This window comes from Patiria miniata, unplaced genomic scaffold (genome assembly GCF_015706575.1).
Source record: "Patiria miniata isolate m_02_andy unplaced genomic scaffold, ASM1570657v1 HiC_scaffold_21, whole genome shotgun sequence".
Classification (NCBI taxonomy): Eukaryota; Metazoa; Echinodermata; class Asteroidea; order Valvatida; family Asterinidae; genus Patiria; species Patiria miniata.
In genome coordinates, this window is record NW_024037060.1 from 1,836,485 (window position 1) to 1,855,318 (window position 18,834).

The 18,834-nt window shown below is 38.3% G+C and overlaps 2 protein-coding genes across 5 annotated transcripts; one reads left to right on the forward strand and one right to left on the reverse strand.

The window, feature by feature from the left end:
* Positions 1–559: 559 nt before the first annotated feature.
* LOC119729727 lies at positions 560–5,122 on the reverse strand. The gene is made up of 4 exons (XM_038202436.1): positions 4,171–5,122; positions 3,667–3,765; positions 2,945–3,262; positions 560–2,370 (listed from the first exon to the last, which is right to left on the reverse strand). Exons 1-4 carry the CDS (start codon positions 5,039–5,041, stop codon positions 1,976–1,978), a joined length of 1,683 nt encoding a protein of 560 aa, XP_038058364.1. The 5' UTR covers positions 5,042–5,122; the 3' UTR covers positions 560–1,975.
* Positions 5,123–5,223: 101 nt separating this feature from the next.
* On the forward strand, positions 5,224–17,789 carry LOC119729728. Of its 4 annotated transcripts, XM_038202438.1 has the most exons (6): positions 5,224–5,335; positions 7,563–7,612; positions 14,895–15,217; positions 15,366–15,443; positions 15,635–15,715; positions 16,146–17,789. In XM_038202438.1, exons 3-6 carry the CDS (start codon positions 14,899–14,901, stop codon positions 16,505–16,507), a joined length of 840 nt encoding a protein of 279 aa, XP_038058366.1. In that variant the 5' UTR covers positions 5,224–5,335; positions 7,563–7,612; positions 14,895–14,898; the 3' UTR covers positions 16,508–17,789. The 4 variants fall into 4 exon arrangements, with proteins under 4 accessions (XP_038058366.1, XP_038058367.1, XP_038058368.1 ...); XM_038202439.1 differs by lacking the exons at positions 14,895–15,217; positions 15,366–15,443; positions 15,635–15,715; positions 16,146–17,789 and adding exons at positions 8,402–8,494; positions 9,081–9,152; positions 9,872–11,819 and having other exon boundaries at positions 7,563–7,876; XM_038202440.1 differs by lacking the exons at positions 14,895–15,217; positions 15,366–15,443; positions 15,635–15,715; positions 16,146–17,789 and adding exons at positions 8,402–8,494; positions 9,084–9,152; positions 9,872–11,819 and having other exon boundaries at positions 7,563–7,876.
* The last annotated feature ends 1,045 nt before the right edge of the window (positions 17,790–18,834 follow it).

An 18,834-nucleotide genomic window follows, 5' to 3' on the forward strand; every position in this document is an offset into this window, starting at 1 on the left:
GCTTCACGCAGGTGTCGTGCGCCCGTCTCCGTGTGCCTTCATGCCCCTTCGATGAGCGTTCAATTATCCAGAACAACCCGTGACCCATATCATTGTCCGCAAGCGCAGTTGAAATACCGAATTGGCTAATTATCGATGAGTGCTTTTTGAATATGAATACATGAAAAATTTTGCTGAATATTCAACGCTTTATACAACATTATTAAACATGTTAAATGAACTTTAAAAAAGAAAAACATGAATAAATATACATGTAGGTCTACAGAACATGCATTTTTGTGTAACAAGCATATTAGTTTAGTGATTTTTGTCAGTAGTTTTGGAAATATAATTTAAAAGGCTATTGACGGACTCTACTGTGTACTTATTTTGTGGAGTTTACAAAGAAAATAAATATGTGCTTTGCCGGTTTAAACAAGTAGGCCTACGTTTAAAAATTGCTAGAGCATGGCCAATTATCTGCGGCCAGCCCCTAGCCAGTTTTAAAAGTAACTGATTAAAACTGGCCAAGCACATATTTATTCCCATTCATAAATACATCCTACAACATGTAGGTCAAAAAGTCACAAGTCAAAATTTTACAAATTTTGTTCAACAATTTCCTTCATGTTCTGTTTCCAAATAAGATTTTTAGCGCTATACACACAGGAGGCAAAAACCGTGTCTATGGTTTTGGCCTCCTGTGTGTATAGCGCTAAAAATCTTATATGGAAACTGTGAATAAAATCAGTCGGTGTTTTATTAGAGGTTTAAAACCACCCAGGTGACGGGCTCTCTTGACCAATCGGAATGGGTCTTAGGTATTAATGGATACAAAGTAATGTTATTTTAATGCATATTTCCCATTGCAAATCATTTTGTTTCACTTATGCCATCTTACATATACATCATCTTGTGTATGTGAACTTTGAAAGCTAAAATTTCTTGAACAATTATTATATACAACATCCATACAAAAAAAAATTTCCACACATAATGTCCATCCATTTTTCTTTTCTCAAAATAAAAATTGGAGTTTCATTACATTCATAAGAAGTGACGTTTCAACCTTGCTGTATGAACAATACATTATATACATGACATGACGGTTGAATGGCCAAAAAAAGTTGGTCTTTGCCAATAGTCATAAGGGTATACAATCACCCTTCAATATCCAAAACTAAGCAGCCCGGCCCTGGTGAAAGGGTGCCGGGGGGGGGGGGATATTCCACTCTTTGTACGAATTATAGGAGTAATATTTAATACACTGTATAATACAGAGGATGATGGCAATCATATGGCAAAATCTTAAACCAGAGCTGGTTTGAATAGCTTTTTGCCAGTCTGAATATTCAAAACAAAAAAAGCTATGCACACAACTGTAATTTTTTTATTTTGTAAAGTTGGGTGCTTTATTTTCAAGTGCCACTTTTTGTCAACGGTAATGCTTTTGTTGACAACTGACAACGGTTCGTTTTTCTCATCCTTTTAGCCAGTTAAAGCCATTTACAGTTATAAAATACTAAAAAAAAAACACGACAGCACCCATATAAGTAGACTGGCGTACTCTTCGTGCAACTTTTCATTGGCGCAGCACGCAGTTGCAGCTGGCTGTTCCCAATATCCAAATATTCGGTCAAATGCAATTTCAAGTAATTGGATATTAAAGTTTTCGAAAATGGACAGCCCAATCTAAAACATATGCTGTCTGTAATAATTACACCTTAAAATTCCTGGTTGATCAATTGATACCAGAAAAATGACATACTGACAAATTACAGTCAAGGGATTGCCTGTCACTGAATGAGCACTATTACAAGTACTGAGGAAGAACCAACCATGCTCAAGTGGGATTCCAACTCCTAATTATACTTGCTTTTCTTGATTTCATGCTTTTGATTACTAAAGAGGAAGCAAGCTTTAATCCTGCAATTTAGTCCATGTTCTAGCAAAAGTATGCATTATTTAAGCCCAGCATATTCTTGAATGTTATTTTTTAAGCCCAGCATATTCTTGAATGTTCGTTAAATTGCAGTTTGTACACACTTGAACCTCTTCCTGGCCCCCCATATCCCTCATCTTGATCCAGCACATTGACATACCACATGTACAATGGTTTTTTGTCTGTACTCGCTGCTATCATCTCGAAATGTTTCAGACAGATTTCATAGTCCTTTTGATAGTAAATGAAGTAGATTGGTAATCCACTTTCATCTCTCAATTTACCATAGAAGTAGTAGCTAGTACCATCCTCTGTTGTTTGTGGAGAATCTTCGATTTTGAACAAGTAATGCCTCCATGCCTTGAGATACCGTTGTCCTCTGATGATCCCAATACTGAGACAATCAATCATAACACGATCTCCGGGAGAAACATAAGTTTCAGATGCACCTGTGAATGTGAAGTAACAAAGGAACGGTGTAAATTATGCCATCATGATTCCACTTGCAACTGCAATAATTCAACCAGTAAAACAAGTGCTGGTTGCTGTCATTGTGTATTATAAACACGCACGTACTTTATGGATTTCATTAAATGGTACAATAATTCAACTACACCCGTGCAACAATAATTTCAAGATATTTTTTGGAGATTCTAAAAATTTGTTCAGTTTCCATGTTAACAAAAATGAGCAGTTTTGCAATGGGGTTTCCCGGGTTTGTATGCATGAATATCATGATTACCCATTGTATAATGTGCTCAGTATTGCACAAATATAACTGCAGAAACCAAAATCTGCATACTATACATATCAATTCATTTCCCGCTAAAGCCTCAGATGAACCTACAGAGAAAACGGTGCAAAATGCCATAACTTCTTATTGTTTTTGAAAATTCACACTGTCTTTGCAAGTTTCGTTGCCTTTGTAAGTTTGCAATAATATGATGTGAACTGCCCTAAACTTATCATCTTTTTCTAACATAACCTAGTCTACCTTAGTCGGAATTTTTTCAAAAATTTTACCTTTTTTTAATAAGAAAATGCGTCTGTTGAGAAACTCCAGCACATCGTTTCGTTCCACCTTTTCCAAAGCCTTGCTCAGGGTCGTTGTCCATGCAGAGGGTTCCCTTTTCCTCAGGATGCACAGCATCTGAAATGCCTGATATGGTGGTTTGTTGTCCCGCTTGAAGTTATTAACCTCATCAGAGGTAAAACCACAGAAAATTGCTACTCTTTCCCACATTTGTGACAACATATCTGCCACATTTAAGAAAAGTTGCTCACACTCTATTTGACTAAGCTGCTGATCGTCTTCAGCTCCCTTGTCATCAGGGTCATCGGCTGTGTAAGACAATTACAGAAGTTTAATGTACACCAATTTTACAGCAGTTTTACACCTGTTTGATAATAACATTAATTTTACGTGCACAATATATATATTTATTGCAAAGAACTTAAGAAGCATAAGCAGAGCATCAGACTCTGGTACAGATCCATAGCAAAGTGCACATCAAATAAACTATCAGTCTCCTTTTATTGATGAGGGAGATCCTTAACATAAAAGCCTATGTACAGAAGTATGGATGATCTAGATTCATTCACTTTAATTCTCTGCATAGCATTTAAATCAGTATTCATTGAATATAACATTTACCAATTCTGGGTGAACAAAATGGAATGTTATTATTATTTATCAAACTTGAAACATTTTTGGATAATATTTTAGAAGTATATTTGCAACTTACCGAGATCCAACTGAAACTTATGGTGTTCTGCTGACACCATCCTGCTCCTTGATCCACTGGCACAATCTGCATCTCTGTCCCATGCAATTGCATCAAGCTCTGAGTCAGGAAGACACAAAATTAGCCATGTTGGATATCAATCAAGATTTTGATGGCCAATAGACTGATACATTAATAGCCCCGGCCATTGTGTTTTGATCAATCACAGCTGTGACTTAAAATATGTACCACGTGCATGCACTAAAGTTTGAGCATAAAGACGTGCATGGCTGGATCATGCTGTCTGGTATTTGGAGAGGTGTTGGTTGCTCATGTGCACAGTGGACAAAGTCAGTCTATTATAATTAACAGGGCAATGTGTGGTGGTGCGAGAAACTCCAGCTCCAATGCTCATCAGGATGTTGAATTCCTAATGAGCGTTGGAGCTGGAGTTTCTCAGGCTATTCAATTGTATGCAGAGTAGTGCAAATAAAAAAAATCAAACTCTTCAAATACAATACTCACTTGCATCTGTCTCATCAAGTTCCACAAGGCGTTGAAGCACCTCCTCCATGCTTGGTCTGTGACGGTAATCTGCATCCCAGCACCTCACCATGAGGTCAGCAAGACTATCAGGGCACTCGCTGGGGATTTTAAGACGCTCTTTATTTTCACGAACAGCTTTTAGAATCTCAAGCACGTCCTTCTCTTCATGGGGTACCTTGCCAGTAATCAGTTCCCAAATGACTACAGCATACGAGAAAATATCTGACTTTGCTGTGACTTGGAAAGATTTCCTCTGTCCACCATCTGTGTTTAGGCCTACCTCTGAATCACACTTGCCCATGGCTTCTGGCGCCATCCACGGAAAAGATCCCCTCACGGTGTTCGTGGATGCAGTGTAGGTGTATGGTCTTGCTGTGCCCAAGTCACAGATCTTCAAAGTATCATCATCTGTAATCACAAAATTGGGTGACTTCACATCCCCATGTTGGTAGTTCTTCTGGTGGATGTACCTCAGAGCCTCGGCCCCTTCCTTAGCCCATTTCAGCCAAACTGGCTGCCTGTATTCCTGCCAGTTCCCGCGGTTCTGGGCGATCACGCACCAGAGGGAACCTTTCTCAGCCAACTCTGTCACAATGACAAAACCATTTGGAGGGATCTTCAGTTTTACAAGTCCCAAAAACTCGATGACATTTTTGTGCGGCTTGCAGTCTGCCAGAATTCTGACTTCCTCCTCCCGGAAGTTATTGCAGCTTTTTGCAGCCACCATGCGTTCTGCGCCTTCGTGGGTCCACTTAGCCGTATATACCGTATTTCTGCTTTCCCGGCTACTAATTTGGTCTAAATATTCCAATTCGTTTTCAGGAATTATATTATAGCCTGCTTTTTCCATTTCGAAAAGGTTCGTATCTCTTGCACAGTTTTTACAATCGCAGCACCAGCGCTGGTGGTATATATGATGACGCGCAATGCAGTTTTTCCCGCCAATTACAACGTGGCTAGCGCATCCGCGCAAACAAAGGTCAATTGCGTGCTAGCTGTGGGGGAATTCCCTGATGATCACGTAACTGGTCCCGCGCCGCCCCGTAAGGTTCTTGAAAGGCAGCAAGGGTTACCAGTCAGAGCTGGCGGTTTCGCGGGGATTTGAACACGTCACACGACTGTTTTTGTGGTGAACTCGCAGCAGGTATGTCGTAAAACTAAAATGTATGTAATTCTTGTGTTTGTAATGAAAAAAAGACCTTCTCTTATATAGCGAGTCTAGCTTTGTCCGCCTCCGAGTAAGCTCGTTCCTTCAGTTCAACATAAGTATATGTTTTCAGCCCAAATTAATACATGTAGGGGGCCTACACGATCAACCCGAAAATCTCTAACTTTTTGAGTAACTTAACAAGTAATAAACTCCATAGACGTGATAGAGATGACGACCCGTGAACATGGTGAACGTTCACGGGTCAACATACCCATAGAACTATGGTATTACTTGTAATACCCATAGTTCTAGGGGTAAGGTCAATATAAGCTTGAGTAACTCCAGCTCTAGCCCCACTACTAGTGTGGCCGTCGGTATGCTGCCTTAGGTTCAGCGCAGCATACCGACGGCCACACTAGTGGGGCTACTCCAGCTGTAATGTTTATAGCCCCATAAATGTGGCCTATTTACTGGACTGCCTCCGTAAACATAGGCCACACATCCACATGTACAAAAACGTGTCACACTTTGCCAAATTTTGATTTTCACATTTAGGCTTAGTTTGTAGGGTTTTTTTGCTTTAGAAGCATACTCACCCTCTTTATAGGCTAATCAGAAAGTGCTGCCTTTTTCAGATGTCTATTTTTCGTGAAATTTCCAGATTCATTTGCACACGTTTGCGTATCAAAATTTCAACATGAAATTTCACAAAAATTTGACATCTGAAAAAGGCAGCACTTTCTGATTAGCCTATAAAGAGGGTGAGTATGCTTCTAAAGCAAAAAAACCCTACAAACTAAGCCTAAATGTGAAAATCTAAATTTGGCAAAGTGCGACACGTTTTTGTACATGTGGATGTGTGGCCTATGTTTACGGAGGCAGTCCAGTAAATAGGCCACATTTATGGGGCTATAATGTTTAATGCGATAAGCATTAAGCTGGAGTTCATGGGCGTCGCGAGGGGGGGGGGGCAAGGGGGCACAACAACAAAAAGAAGAAGAAAGAAAAAGAGGTGTGAATTTAACGGGTGGGGGAATGTCCCCCTCTTAAACTGATAAATCGAGAATACGGTTGAGAAATACAAGAATCTTTTTGGAAAAATATGTTTTGCACCCCTCTAGAAAAATCCTGGTGACGCCCATGCTGGAGTTACTCAAGCTAGGTCAACATTAGTAGGCCTACATGCTGACATGCTCATCAGGAATTTGTTACATGTCAATTTCTAGCTTCAGTAAACTCAAGCTGTAACATGTAGAGTTCATGATGAGCATGTCAGCTGGAGTTATTCAAGCTAGATTAAGTTACCATGGAACCTGGGCATTATGGCAATTGTGTATCTATGAGCCCAGTTCCTATAACTAGTATAACTATAAGTATAATAGCCCTAACAGTCCTGAATCCTCCAATTTCAATACGATTTTGCATACCCCCTAGTTAGTTAGGGTTAAGGAACAAAATCCACTTTAAAATTATTTGACCTACCAAACAAGTTGACGAGGAAAGATTCCCATATCTGGCCATCACTTGTACTGTCACCCTGTGCACAAACCATATAGGACTGGTCTGAAAATTTGTAAGTGATTTCTCAGTAAAACTTCAGCGCTAATTTTGACTTTTAAGGACATATTGCCACTTTTTGATGGCTGATGGGTTATTTAAGGGAAAAATTACTGATGGCCAGATATGGGAATCTTTCCGTTGACGACATTAAAAAAAACATGCAGGGGCATGTTTTGAATTTTTGAGGGCCGGAAATTTGGGGGTAAAATGACAATAACAACAAAACGCAACACGAAAATAAAGATGGCAATCACCGCGCGATGTACCGTGAACGCGCCAAGGCGCTATATACAAGTCTTCACGATCGCCAGCATGATCATGACAAAGTTGGTCTATTTTGTGCCTAGCAAATTGTTTCCCCCTATAAAACTTGTAAATGCCAATCTGTTGAGAGTACTACAGTACGCCCAACTGCCTCTGGCACATAGTCTCCTCTTTATAATGAATCATGCTTATAATTTTTTTCTATATCACCAGAATGCTTTTAATTTATAAATAAAAATATTAGATAATAAACTAGGCTGCTTTTAATTTGATTAAGTATTGAACAAATTCCAATTTGTGCTGATGTCAGAAGTAGAAAAGTAGAACTTTGATCTCCTTGCAATAGTTTCTATAAATGGAGGCTCACTGTAATAAATTAATCTTCATTTTCACACAGGCATAGTACATGTGGTTCTACAATGGCAGCTCAAGATGAGTCTTTCATACGTAAGTGTGAGAAATTTTTCGTAAAGTTGGCTGCTAGGTTGTCACAAGACTGGGAAATACTTGCAATTCTCTTGGACTTCAGCTCTTCTGAGGTTGACCAAATCAAGCAAGACCGCCGGAATCCGGCATTTTGGATGCTGTGCGACCTGAGGAAAAGGAAACCCTCTACCAGTACCTGGAAAAAGCATCTGATCAAGGGTCTGAAAAAGATTGGAAGAAATGATCTGGTGGAGTTTGTCAAGCAACAAAAATTCTTGAAAGAAGGTAAAATTATGAAACAATTTTCTTAGGAAGACCAGCTAAGTTTGAGGATATCCACTTATTAAGGCCAAAACAAAAATAGTTCTTCCAATTACAGTACGTGGCACTTGAAAATTGGGTAGGTAGGCAGGGGAAACAATTTGGCAATTTTTTTGTGTATGATGATATCGAGGTGTATGTGTGTAGTCGAGGATAAAAGGTAGTAATTGAGGGTTTTTTTTCCTCATTTTTCCCCAAAACAAAATTAGGGTAGGGGCTGTGAAATAGGGTAGGTAGGGTAACCAGAAGCAGAACTATTATATTTTTTTGGCCTTATGCAAACTAAAGGTAACAACAGCATTACACCTCACATTATTATACATGTGTCCTAATTTTTGAATGCTTATTGTATGAAGTGTCCATTTATTCACCCTAAGAAATCAATTGTAAAAAATACTTGTGCTCTAGGCTTAATTTGGCACAGAGTAATTCTTACAGATTTACATTTCTGACCAGACATTTATTGACTATACATTTTTGCCAACACAGAGAAGCAGTCTTCAAAAACTAAAAGTAGACCTGCGATGCAGCCTATTCAAGCAAGCTCTGGAAAGCCATCAAAAGAAAAGGAAACATCTAAAGGTAGAAAACATGTATTTTTGCTGTTGTACATTATATGGCATGTTTACTTATGAATTTGCTAACCCCAGATTATTGTCAAAATCTGTTTTGGTTCAAATTGAAACGGAAACATTTTAATAGCCCCAAACCTAAAAAAAACCCTGATGTCTTGATATGAAGTTATTGTTGAAAGGTACACTTTGAATATCGTACCCAGTAAATAATAAAATATATTTGTATGACGGTTTGCATCATGAAAGAGTTTTTTTAGTTGGAGGGGATGTCGGAAAAAAAGGTCCCCTTTTTGTCCCATAAGTAACACCATGTTCTCTTTTCTTTACATAATCATCGCGTGCTACTAACATAAACATTCTTGTGGGTATTCTCCTTGCGGATGCCCAACGGTAGAATCACAAACACTGACATCTACGAATATCGTAGAGGCCTTAAACTTTGGTTACGTATGGTACATAGCCTGCGCAAATTCTTGGACTTGCCATAGAAATGATGGAATAGGGACAGTTAGTTGAAACCTGACTCATTCAGTGTCTGAGAATTATAGTGTTAGGCCGGGCAAGTTAATCACTTTCTGTAATTGTTGCTACAGCAGGGACGAAACCTGACAGGAAGAATGGGCTGCAGTCAGAGGGTGCGGGGTCATCATCTGGAAGGAGCAACGGTATGTTTGCATGGCTATAGCGTATTTAACTCTAGTTGCCAAGCAGTGTATGCAATTACACATTTATTGCCAAATATTTATTACCAGACTGTCAGTTTCCATGGAATTTGTATACTGGACCTCATTTAGCATAATGGCTAAAATTGAATGCTCGTCTTCTTTTCAAAAACCAATGGAATAACAGACGTAGTTTTCTTTCAAACAATGTATCTACCAGTAGCTGAATATCGAATCAGGGGCGCACCCAGGATTTGGCTGTGGGGGGGGGGGGGGGCTCAAAACTTTTTTTTGTACAAGTTTTTCGGAAATTTAAATTTTTCCAAAAAATGTTGCCCAAAATTTTTGGCCGCAGAAAAAAAACCTTTTTTTTTTTTTTTTTTTTTTTGGGGGGGGGGACTATTTTGACGTTGGTGGCACCACTTACACCCCTGTTATACTACTAAAAAATAGGCCAGCCTGGGGGGGGGGGGTCCCCTTGGGTGCACCCTTGTATTGAATGTTACTTTATACAAAAGAAATCTGTACACAAAATCAGAGAAAGCATTTTTTCCAAATTCCAAATTTGTATGTTATGTCAGTGAATAAACGAGTAGCATTTTTGGAGAATAAAAACAAAATAGTTTTATGAATGTGTTGGGGATTCTTATTATTATAGTCCATTTCTAATACGTTATTTTGAGTTGATTTTGTCAACAATACATTTTATTGTTTCGTTGCAGCAATGGTGTTTCGTCCTTATGAGAGGCCCCCAAAAAAAATCAAAGCAGCAGTAAAGGGAGAAGGAATTGACGTGTATTGTGAAAACCCACGTCATCAGAGTCAGCTTAAGCGTTCGAGAAATGGCTCATGGCACTTCTGGGCTTGTCTCACTCGTGTATTGCCAGAAAAAAAGGAAAATGTCCTCACAAATTTCTTTATGGAAACTGGGGAAAAAGGCAAACAGGTACACCAGATGATAACTGAAACAAGCTCCAGAAAACTGGCAAATTTGAAGAACCTCACGGTCATTAAGCCAGAAAAGAGAGGCAAGAACTATACACTGAAATTTAACGAAAACTCAAGTATTTACATGTAATGCATTTGATCACAAGTGATCAAATTATCTACATGCACTATCTGCTCATGGGACAGTGCTTGCATGTATACTGTGAAAACAGAATACTTGGAACAAGAAAATATTTAAGAAAGGAGAAATTTAGTCATGCATTCTCGGAAATAAAAATGACTGGATGAGTAATAATAACACCTTAAAACAATGATCTAGTAACTTGGCTGTACTGAGAAACTTTCAATATCAAATGATAAGAGCATCTCACAAAGTGAGAGCAGCTAGGTCATATCATGTACTCTGTATAAACAACACACACTTTAAGGGCAGTTACAATGAGTATGTAAACACCGGCAATCATGGACCAAGGACAATGGATCGACGAACAATACATCCACAACTGACTGATAGTGCACGATTGAAACTCGTGTACAAAACCAATGAGAGCTGTTGCTTAAAAAGTTTAAGTACAAACAAAGGAATGAGGATTAGGGACAAGAGGGGGGTCCACGATTGCTGGTGTTTACATGTGTGTGGGTGAATGTATATGGAAAACTGTTGAGTCATAACTCATGAGGATCAATAATTATACAAGGAAAAAAAATGTTAAAAACTTCAAAAGGTAACATTGTTAATTAAATGTGATAATTAACTAAAATTTTGATTTGCTTGGAGATAGAACCAACAAACTTTAAACAACGCCTAAATATTCTCGTCATCTGATTGGTGCCAGGTTGCTGATCATGACCGCACCATAAAAATAGAAGTTCTATTCCACCGTAAATAGAACCTCCATTGCATGGATCACGCAATTGTCAATCAGATGAAATTTGAGGAGTAGACATATATATATATAAATGTTGGTTCTGTCTCCAAGCAAATCTGTCTTCAATCTGCTCATTTTATTAAACTTTCATTGTATATTTTTCATAATATTTTATATGAGTGGCTGTATATATGCTATGTGTAATCTATTTTGTAAACAAATTGTTCTTTGTTAGTTTTTAAGGTGAAATAAAGTTGCATTATTCCCCCAAATATATTCCTTTTTTTAATTGCTATTTTTCTAGCAATACTAAACTTATTCCCTTTTGAATGAGATATTGACCAAAATTTCAGCCCACTTTTGGCAATAGAAACATCACTTTATAAATTTCAACGTAACTGGTTGCCCAAAAATAATTCCATTCTTGCAGGATAGGCTGGTTTTGGTCCTGCAATCAGTATCAATAATGTACAAACCGGGAACCGGTCTGCTTTCAATGTATAACCATTTGTGACCAAAATATTAACCTTTTATTTAGTCGGTGGCACGAACACCAAATAAGAAAAACAGAGAGGTTTTTGGTTGGAATAAAACAAACATATATGAAAATTATATAAGAGAAACAAAATCAAATTCATTGATTAGCATGGAAAATGCAATGTTAATTGTTTCATTCCATTTTTATAATGTTCACTGTAATATACATTACACTCTTTTTAAAAGTGTCATACTGTTTTATCCTTTGAAATCCTTTTAAAGGTTCCAAGCCTTAGAATTTAATATGCTGTATATTTTTGCTTTGAAAGACTTTATACTGAAATGAAATTAAATTGCAAGATGGTGTGAAAAGAAATTTCGAGTTATGTAATTGAGTCCTTTAAGGAGGAAGCGTGGACATAAATTGATGTTTGATGCATTTAGGCTCCTTAGTTTCTAGTGTCGATTATACGTTAAAATAACGGTACAATATTGACCCTCTTCTCTTTTTTCATTTACTTTTTAAGTCCTCCTTCCCTAAGCCAATCAAGTGATACGTTAATTGGCTGCAGAAGAAAAATTTGATCCAGGCAGAGTAACTCTATGGCCCCCCAAATGGCGGAAGTATTGTGCCAGCCATTGTACAAAACCAGTCATGGAGACGTCTAGGCAATAAATAAATACCTTTTGGTCAAAGACTCAAACAAAGTCAAATTTCACAAATTTCCAACAATTTTGTTCCACAATTTACCTCCACATTTTGCGAAACAACCCTTTAGCCATGTCTTTTGAATGTGACTCGTGCGTATATAGTGCTAAAAATCTCCTTCGTAATATATATCGAAATTGGCACAGGTGGAGCAATGTGATGCAGAATGCAGGAATTGTTTAAAAGTAGCCAGCCTTTTATCAGCAGTTTAAAACTACCTATGTGACGGGCTCTCGACCAATAGGAATGGGTATACTCTCTGAGGTATTTGTAAATTCTATTCATAAATACCTAAGACTGTTTACCCATGCCCATTGGTCGAAAGCCTGTCACGTGGCCGGTCGTAAATGGATGATAAAGACATAACTGGCTGGTCTTAAACCCTTTCCCAGTGTTACATGAAATCAAACTGTATTATCATAACTGTATGATATTACGAAGCAAGTGATTTATTTAAAGATTTGATCAGAACATTAAAAGCTACAACAAGTGATAAAGCGAAATCGGAAACGAAGCCACGCTTTGAAAAAGGGCCATTAATGTCGTCATGTTTATTTTTAGCCGCGGAGGCTGCCTGACCTACAATTTAAGACGTGAGCGTTGGGAGTAATTGTCAGGTCTGGGAACCAGACAAGATTGCGTATGTGACGCCGGGGCCGGGGAATTCCCGAATCCCTTATCACATCTAACTGGTCCCCTGCGCCCACTAGCGTTCTTCTTGATACGAATGGCATTGGGTACTAGTCAGAGCTATTTTTGTTGCGGGAAATTTGCATACTGTTTTGCCGTGAATCACTGAATGTAACTCTTGTCTTGTGAAGTTGTGTTACTGTTACTGTTTACTGTTACTCAGTGTTAGTGTTACGTTAGTAACGAGATTTTGAGTAAGAGTGCACGGTATAAGGTCGTCCATTTTTATGGGTAAGACTTCGGTTCAACATCAAATAATTCCTCCATTTGCATGGTGGTTCTCGGTAGCACAGCTGTAAATGATGTGATGTCATGGAGGAATAAGAACACATATACTCAGTGTGTTACCTCCCGAGCTACATGTAGTCCGAAAATTTGGGACTATTCTGCCATGACTGCTAGCTTGAGTAACTCCAGCTTAACAAGCTCATCAGGAATTCACATGTCATGTGAATTCCCGATGAGCTGGTTAAGCTGGAGTTACTCAAGCTTAACAAGCTCATCAGGAATTCACATGTCATGTGAATTCCCGATGAGCTTGTTAAGCTGGAGTTACTCAAGCTACATGGCTGCGTAGTCCATAGCTTGAAATTTCCAGCTTCCTAAATTCTAGGCTCATCACTAGTCCGAGTAAATAGGACTCAACTGATCACTTTTTAACATTTGGACATGGTTACTCGGATTAGCTCATCACATGGCGAGTCTCCCCATGTCATGAGCCTAGAATAGAGGAAAGCTGGAAATTCAAGCTATATAGCCGAATTTATATATATATTAATCAATGCAGGTCAGTCATTGCAAAAATGTTGAAAAGATATGATTCTGGAAGTGAGAAAGGAAAGAATGTTGCAACCCGACGCTACTTCAGCAGGGCAAGATTACCATATGCGAAGTTCACTAATTTTCCTCTGTATTGACTAACAAGCCCCCAGATAGCAATTTCATGTCATCAAAGTCAATTTGAGCAGTGAGAAAATACAAGCATTTTCTTAGAAAACACTTAGAATTTTTCAGTCCAATCTCATAGGGTTTGTACACAGGGTGTTGAGTGAACTTCGTATATGGAAATCTTTCCATGGAAATGTTTCTCAGTGTCAGATTCATGTCTTATCATCATTTTTGCAATGACTGACCTTCATCGAGATATTATGTGAAGAAAAAAGCAGCATCAGGTTGCAACATTCTTTCCCTGAGAAACAATTCCAATTTTGATAAAATTAGTTTCAAAATGCACTTGACTCTATGTTACGTAGACTTAGTTTGTACACAACCAAAGAAGTGGCATTATATATACTATGTTCTTTCCTTTAATTTCCCCTGGTTATTAACCAGGTAAGTGCAGTTCATAGTGACATTTTAGTGGGAAAAAACTGTCCTGATTTCGATTTTCTCAAAGAGAAATTTTCCTCACGTAGCCTATCACTATTATCAGTCCCCAGCATGCTTGCTCTATGGAGGGAGCTTAGTCCATGCTAGCCCCACTAGTGTGGCCGTCGGTATGCTGCGCTGATACCTTGGGTTCAGCGCAGCATACCGACGGCCACACTAGTGGGGCTAAGTCCATGCCTGAGATACGTTTATGGGGCTGAGCCAGACTGGGACCTGGAGTGCTCTGAAATGTCAAAACTAAATCAGGCCAACTTAACTAAATCTTTAGCCAGCAAATTTCTCCACTGAAAAATTCCATTGGGCAAAGAAAAAGTCCTCAGTATTTCACCAACCAAGTCTTTTTTTGTGTGCTATAACTTAAAGAAAGATCGCGTGAATTCGGTCCCTTTTCTTTAATTCAGGTTTTGTTTAAACGTTTTGGAGAATTTGTAAAATGGATAAACATTTTGGAGAATTTGTAAATGGATTTACCATTTTTTTTGTTTCACCACACACCCTTATACATGTAAGGCTTTAAGCCATGGGCCTGCTTCATGATGTGATGATGGGCCATGTTTGGGAGAACCGTCAGTATTCTAAGAACTGACAAACATGTAAGTAACATGAACACAATTTGTATAAAAAGTGTATTTTTATGTCACTGCCATAACTTTGTTGTTGCAGAATAATGGCTTCATCAACATCTCAAGCTCAATCAGCCTCATCCCAGAACCGCATTAGGTGCGAGCAGTTCTTCCGACATCGGTCGCATAAGCTGTCAACCTGTTGGCAGCCACTCGCTACACACTGCGAATTCAATTCTGATGAAATCAAGACTATCAAGATAAAGTATGCTGACGACCCAGCAGAGCAAGCCTTTCAGTTTCTCTGTGCACTGATGCAACGAAATCCAAATGATTGGCCCGATATGCTGATGGAGGGCCTGGAGCAGCCTACAGTTGGTAGACGAGATGTGCTTGCAGATGTTGAAGAGTTCTTGAGAAAAGGTAAAGTGTATAATGTGGGTTAGTCATGTTGTGATTGAACTCTATGCTTGAATGGTCGATGGCGCTTGATTGAACCCCACTCGGTATCTGAGACTTGTAGTGTTCGGCTGGGAAAGATAATCACTTTCTTTAATTTTTGGTGCTGCAGGGACGAAAACTGACAGGAAGAATGGGCCGTGGCAGTCAAAGGGTGCTGGGTCATCATCTGGAAGGAACGAGTCTAAAGGTATGTTTGCAAGCCTAGCGTATTATAGTTTCCAAGCAGTGTATGCAATTACGCTTTTATTGCCAGATAATGAAATACTAATCCCCAAAATCCATCCATTTCTAAAAATTACAGCAAAAGCAACTGTTGTATGTATTCCCTTTCAGTATAGTGTTTAGCCAGACAAGATAATCACTTTCTTTAATTTTTAGCTGCTGCAGGGATGGAACCTGACAGGAAGAATGGGCCGCTACAGTCAAAGGGTGCTGGGTCATCTTCTGGAAGGAACAAAGGTATGTTTGCAAGTTGCGCAGTGTATCATGCAATTACACTTTTATTGCCAACTATTTTTTACCAGACTATAAATTTCCATGGAATTTGTATGCTGGACCTCATTTAGCACAATGGCTAAAAATTTAATGCTATACTGCTTTTTAAAAACTGAATAACAAATTTTTGTTTTATTTCAAACAATGAATCTACCAGAGGCTCAGAATATCAAAGGTTACTTTGTACAAAAGAAAATTAGACACAAAATGAGAGAAAGCATCGTTTCCAAAATCCAAAGTTGTATGTTATCTCAGTGATATAAACAAGAAGCATATTGGAGAATAAAAATAATTTGATGAATGTGTTTGGGATTCTTATTTTCATAGTCCATTTTAATGCATTGTTTTGAATTGATTGTCTCAACAACATAAAAGTATATTTGTTTTGTTACAGCAATGATGGCCAATACTTACGAAAGGCCACCGAGGGAAATCAAAGCAGCTGCAGTAACGAGAGAAGGAATTTATTTGTATTGTGAGCATCAAAGTAGGCGTAAGGGTCCGCTTAAGCGTTTGGATAATGGCTCCTGGTACTTCTGGGCTTGCCTCACTTGCAAATTGCCAGATAAATGGGAAACTATCCTCACACAGTTCTTTATGAACAATGAGAAACAAGGAATACAGGTATTCCAAAACATAACCGACACAAGTTCTTCAAAGTTGGCAAAGCTAACGTGCCTCTTGGTCATGAAGCCAGAACAGACAGGCAAGGACTATCAGTTAAAATTTAATGAACATTCCTGCATTTACATGTAACACATCAAATGATCTATATAAACAGTAAAATAGGGCCTTCCAGTATTCTTCACGTGTAAGGTACAAGGTTAGCACTTACTGAATAGTGTTGTTGGGGAATAGGTAGTCAGTACACACGGATGTTAACTGCGAAATTATTCCGCAAAAACTTTTAATACACACTCAGTTAACTCATGGTTAACTCTGCATAACATCTCTGAATGTATGCACTAACAAAGTGGGGCAGCTCGATATAAACAACACGCACTTTATGGGCAGTCACACTGAGTATGTAAACACAGGCAATTGTGGACTAAGGACAAAAGGGTTAGGGCGCAAACAAAGGGTCCACGATTGACCGATAGTCCATGATTGAAATTCGTGTACAAAACCAATGAGAGCTGTTGCTAAAAAGTTCAGAGTAAAAACAAAGAAATAAGGATTAATAGGGACAATAGGGGGTCCACGATTGCCGATGTTTACATGTGTGTGGGTGAATGTAAATGGAAAACTGTTGAGTCATGACTCATGAGGATCAATAATTATACAGGGGAAAAAAATGTTAAAAACTTCAAAAAGTAAGATTGTTAATTAAATGTGATAATTAACTAAAATTATGATTTGCTTGGAGACAGAACCAACAAACTTTAAACAACGCCTAAATATTCTCGTCATCTGATTGGTGCCGGGTTGCTGATCATGTGACCGCACCATAAAAATAGAAGTTCTATTCCACGGTAAATAGAACCTCCATTGCATGGATCACGTAATTGTCAATCAGATGAAATTTGAGGAATAGACATATATATATAAATGTTGGTTCTGTCTCCAAGCAAATCTGTCTCCAATCTGCTCATTTTATTAAACTTTCATTGTATATTTTTCATAATATTTTATATGAGTGGCTGTATATATGCTATGTGTAATCGATTTTCTAAACAAATTGTTCTTTGTTAGTTTTTAAGGTGAAATAAAGTTGCATTATTCCCCCAAATTTATTCCTTTTTTTAATTGCTATTTTTCTAGCAATACTAAACTTATTCCCTTTTGAATGAGATATTGACCAAAATTTCAGCCCACTTTTGGCAATAGAAACATTACTTTATAAATTTCAACTTAACTGGTTGCCCGAAAATAATTCCATTCTTGCAGGATAGGCTGGTTCCGGTCCTGCAATCAGTATCAACAATGTACAAACCGGGAACCGGTCTGCTTTCAATGTATAACCATTTGTGACCAAAATATTAAACAGCCTTTATTTAGTCGGTGGCACAAACACCAAATAAGAAAAACAGAGGGTTTTTTGGTTGGAAAAAAACAAATATATATGAAAATCATATAAGAGAAACAAAATCAAATTCATTGATTAGCATGGAAAATGCAATGTTGTTTCATTCCATTTTTATAATGTTCACTGTAATATACATTACACTCATTGAAGGGGGCCTACATGTAAGTGAGCGTACAGTACGCGACAGCATGCTCAGATTGGTCTAAGGAGAAGGGAAAAAAATTGACTGCTGCAATGTGGCCGTGTGTTTTTAATATCCTTGAAGATGCTTGGCAAATCTCCTGCAGAGTGACATGAATTATGTCGAAACAGACGCCAGTTCACAATTGTCACAACAACCAGCCTTGAAGTTGATCAATCACTGGAGACAGAAACTATTTCTTATTATCTTAGAATGCACTTTATTGACCGCTGTACCTTACAGATTCGTTACAAAAGGAAATAACTAGTGAAAACTTCAAATGTTTAAATGTTGAAAACTGAATAAGATATAGAATAACATTCAAGAGACCAAGGTGTTGCTTATTAGTTACAGACATATTCTTTGTGAAAGCACCAGTATATGTGTGTATATCCATGCACATTATAGAAAATCTAGATAACTAGGGCCTAATTTCATGGCGCTGCTATAAGCACACAAACTTTCTGCTAACGAAGCCTTCTATTTCATGGAGACCGTTAGTCTTGTTCCAAGACTGATTCCCCCCCCCCCAATTTTGCAGCCAGTCCTGTGACAAACATGTTAAAGTTGCTGCAACGGTAAAGGTCGCTATCAAGAAGATGAGTCAATCAAGCCTTGGCAATATATTGGCAGCCCAACCCAGAAATTGCTGAGCATAGCTTAAAGCCCGAGTCCATCATTTGCAGCTATCCAAAAAAGTAACTGGCGTAATTATTGTTGAAAAACATACTGGTGAAAGATAGTAAGGGGACAAAACTCCCTGTGAAATTATCCTTTCTGGCAAGTTCTCATTTTGAAGAAATCAACGAAAGAAGGCATTTCCAACGGTGCTTCTTAAGAAGCACCGTAGGAAAATTTAAATCAGTTGTTCGTTTT

Excerpts from the sequence above, each read along its gene's own strand:
- LOC119729727 (XM_038202436.1), bottom strand. The coding sequence starts at position 5,041 with ATGGAAAAAGCAGGCTATAATATAATTCCTGAAAACGAATTGGAATAT. Across the intron at positions 3,766-4,170 it reads ACTTGATGAGACAGATGCAA|AGCTTGATGCAATTGCATGG; the intron begins GTGAGTATTGTA and ends TTCCTGACTCAG. Across the intron at positions 2,371-2,944 it reads CATTTTCTTATTAAAAAAAG|GTGCATCTGAAACTTATGTT; the intron begins GTAAAATTTTTG and ends TCACATTCACAG.
- LOC119729728 (XM_038202438.1), top strand. The coding sequence starts at position 14,899 with ATGGCTTCATCAACATCTCAAGCTCAATCAGCCTCATCCCAGAACCGC. Across the intron at positions 15,218-15,365 it reads TGAAGAGTTCTTGAGAAAAG|GGACGAAAACTGACAGGAAG; the intron begins GTAAAGTGTATA and ends TTGGTGCTGCAG. Across the intron at positions 15,444-15,634 it reads TGGAAGGAACGAGTCTAAAG|CTGCTGCAGGGATGGAACCT; the intron begins GTATGTTTGCAA and ends TTTAATTTTTAG.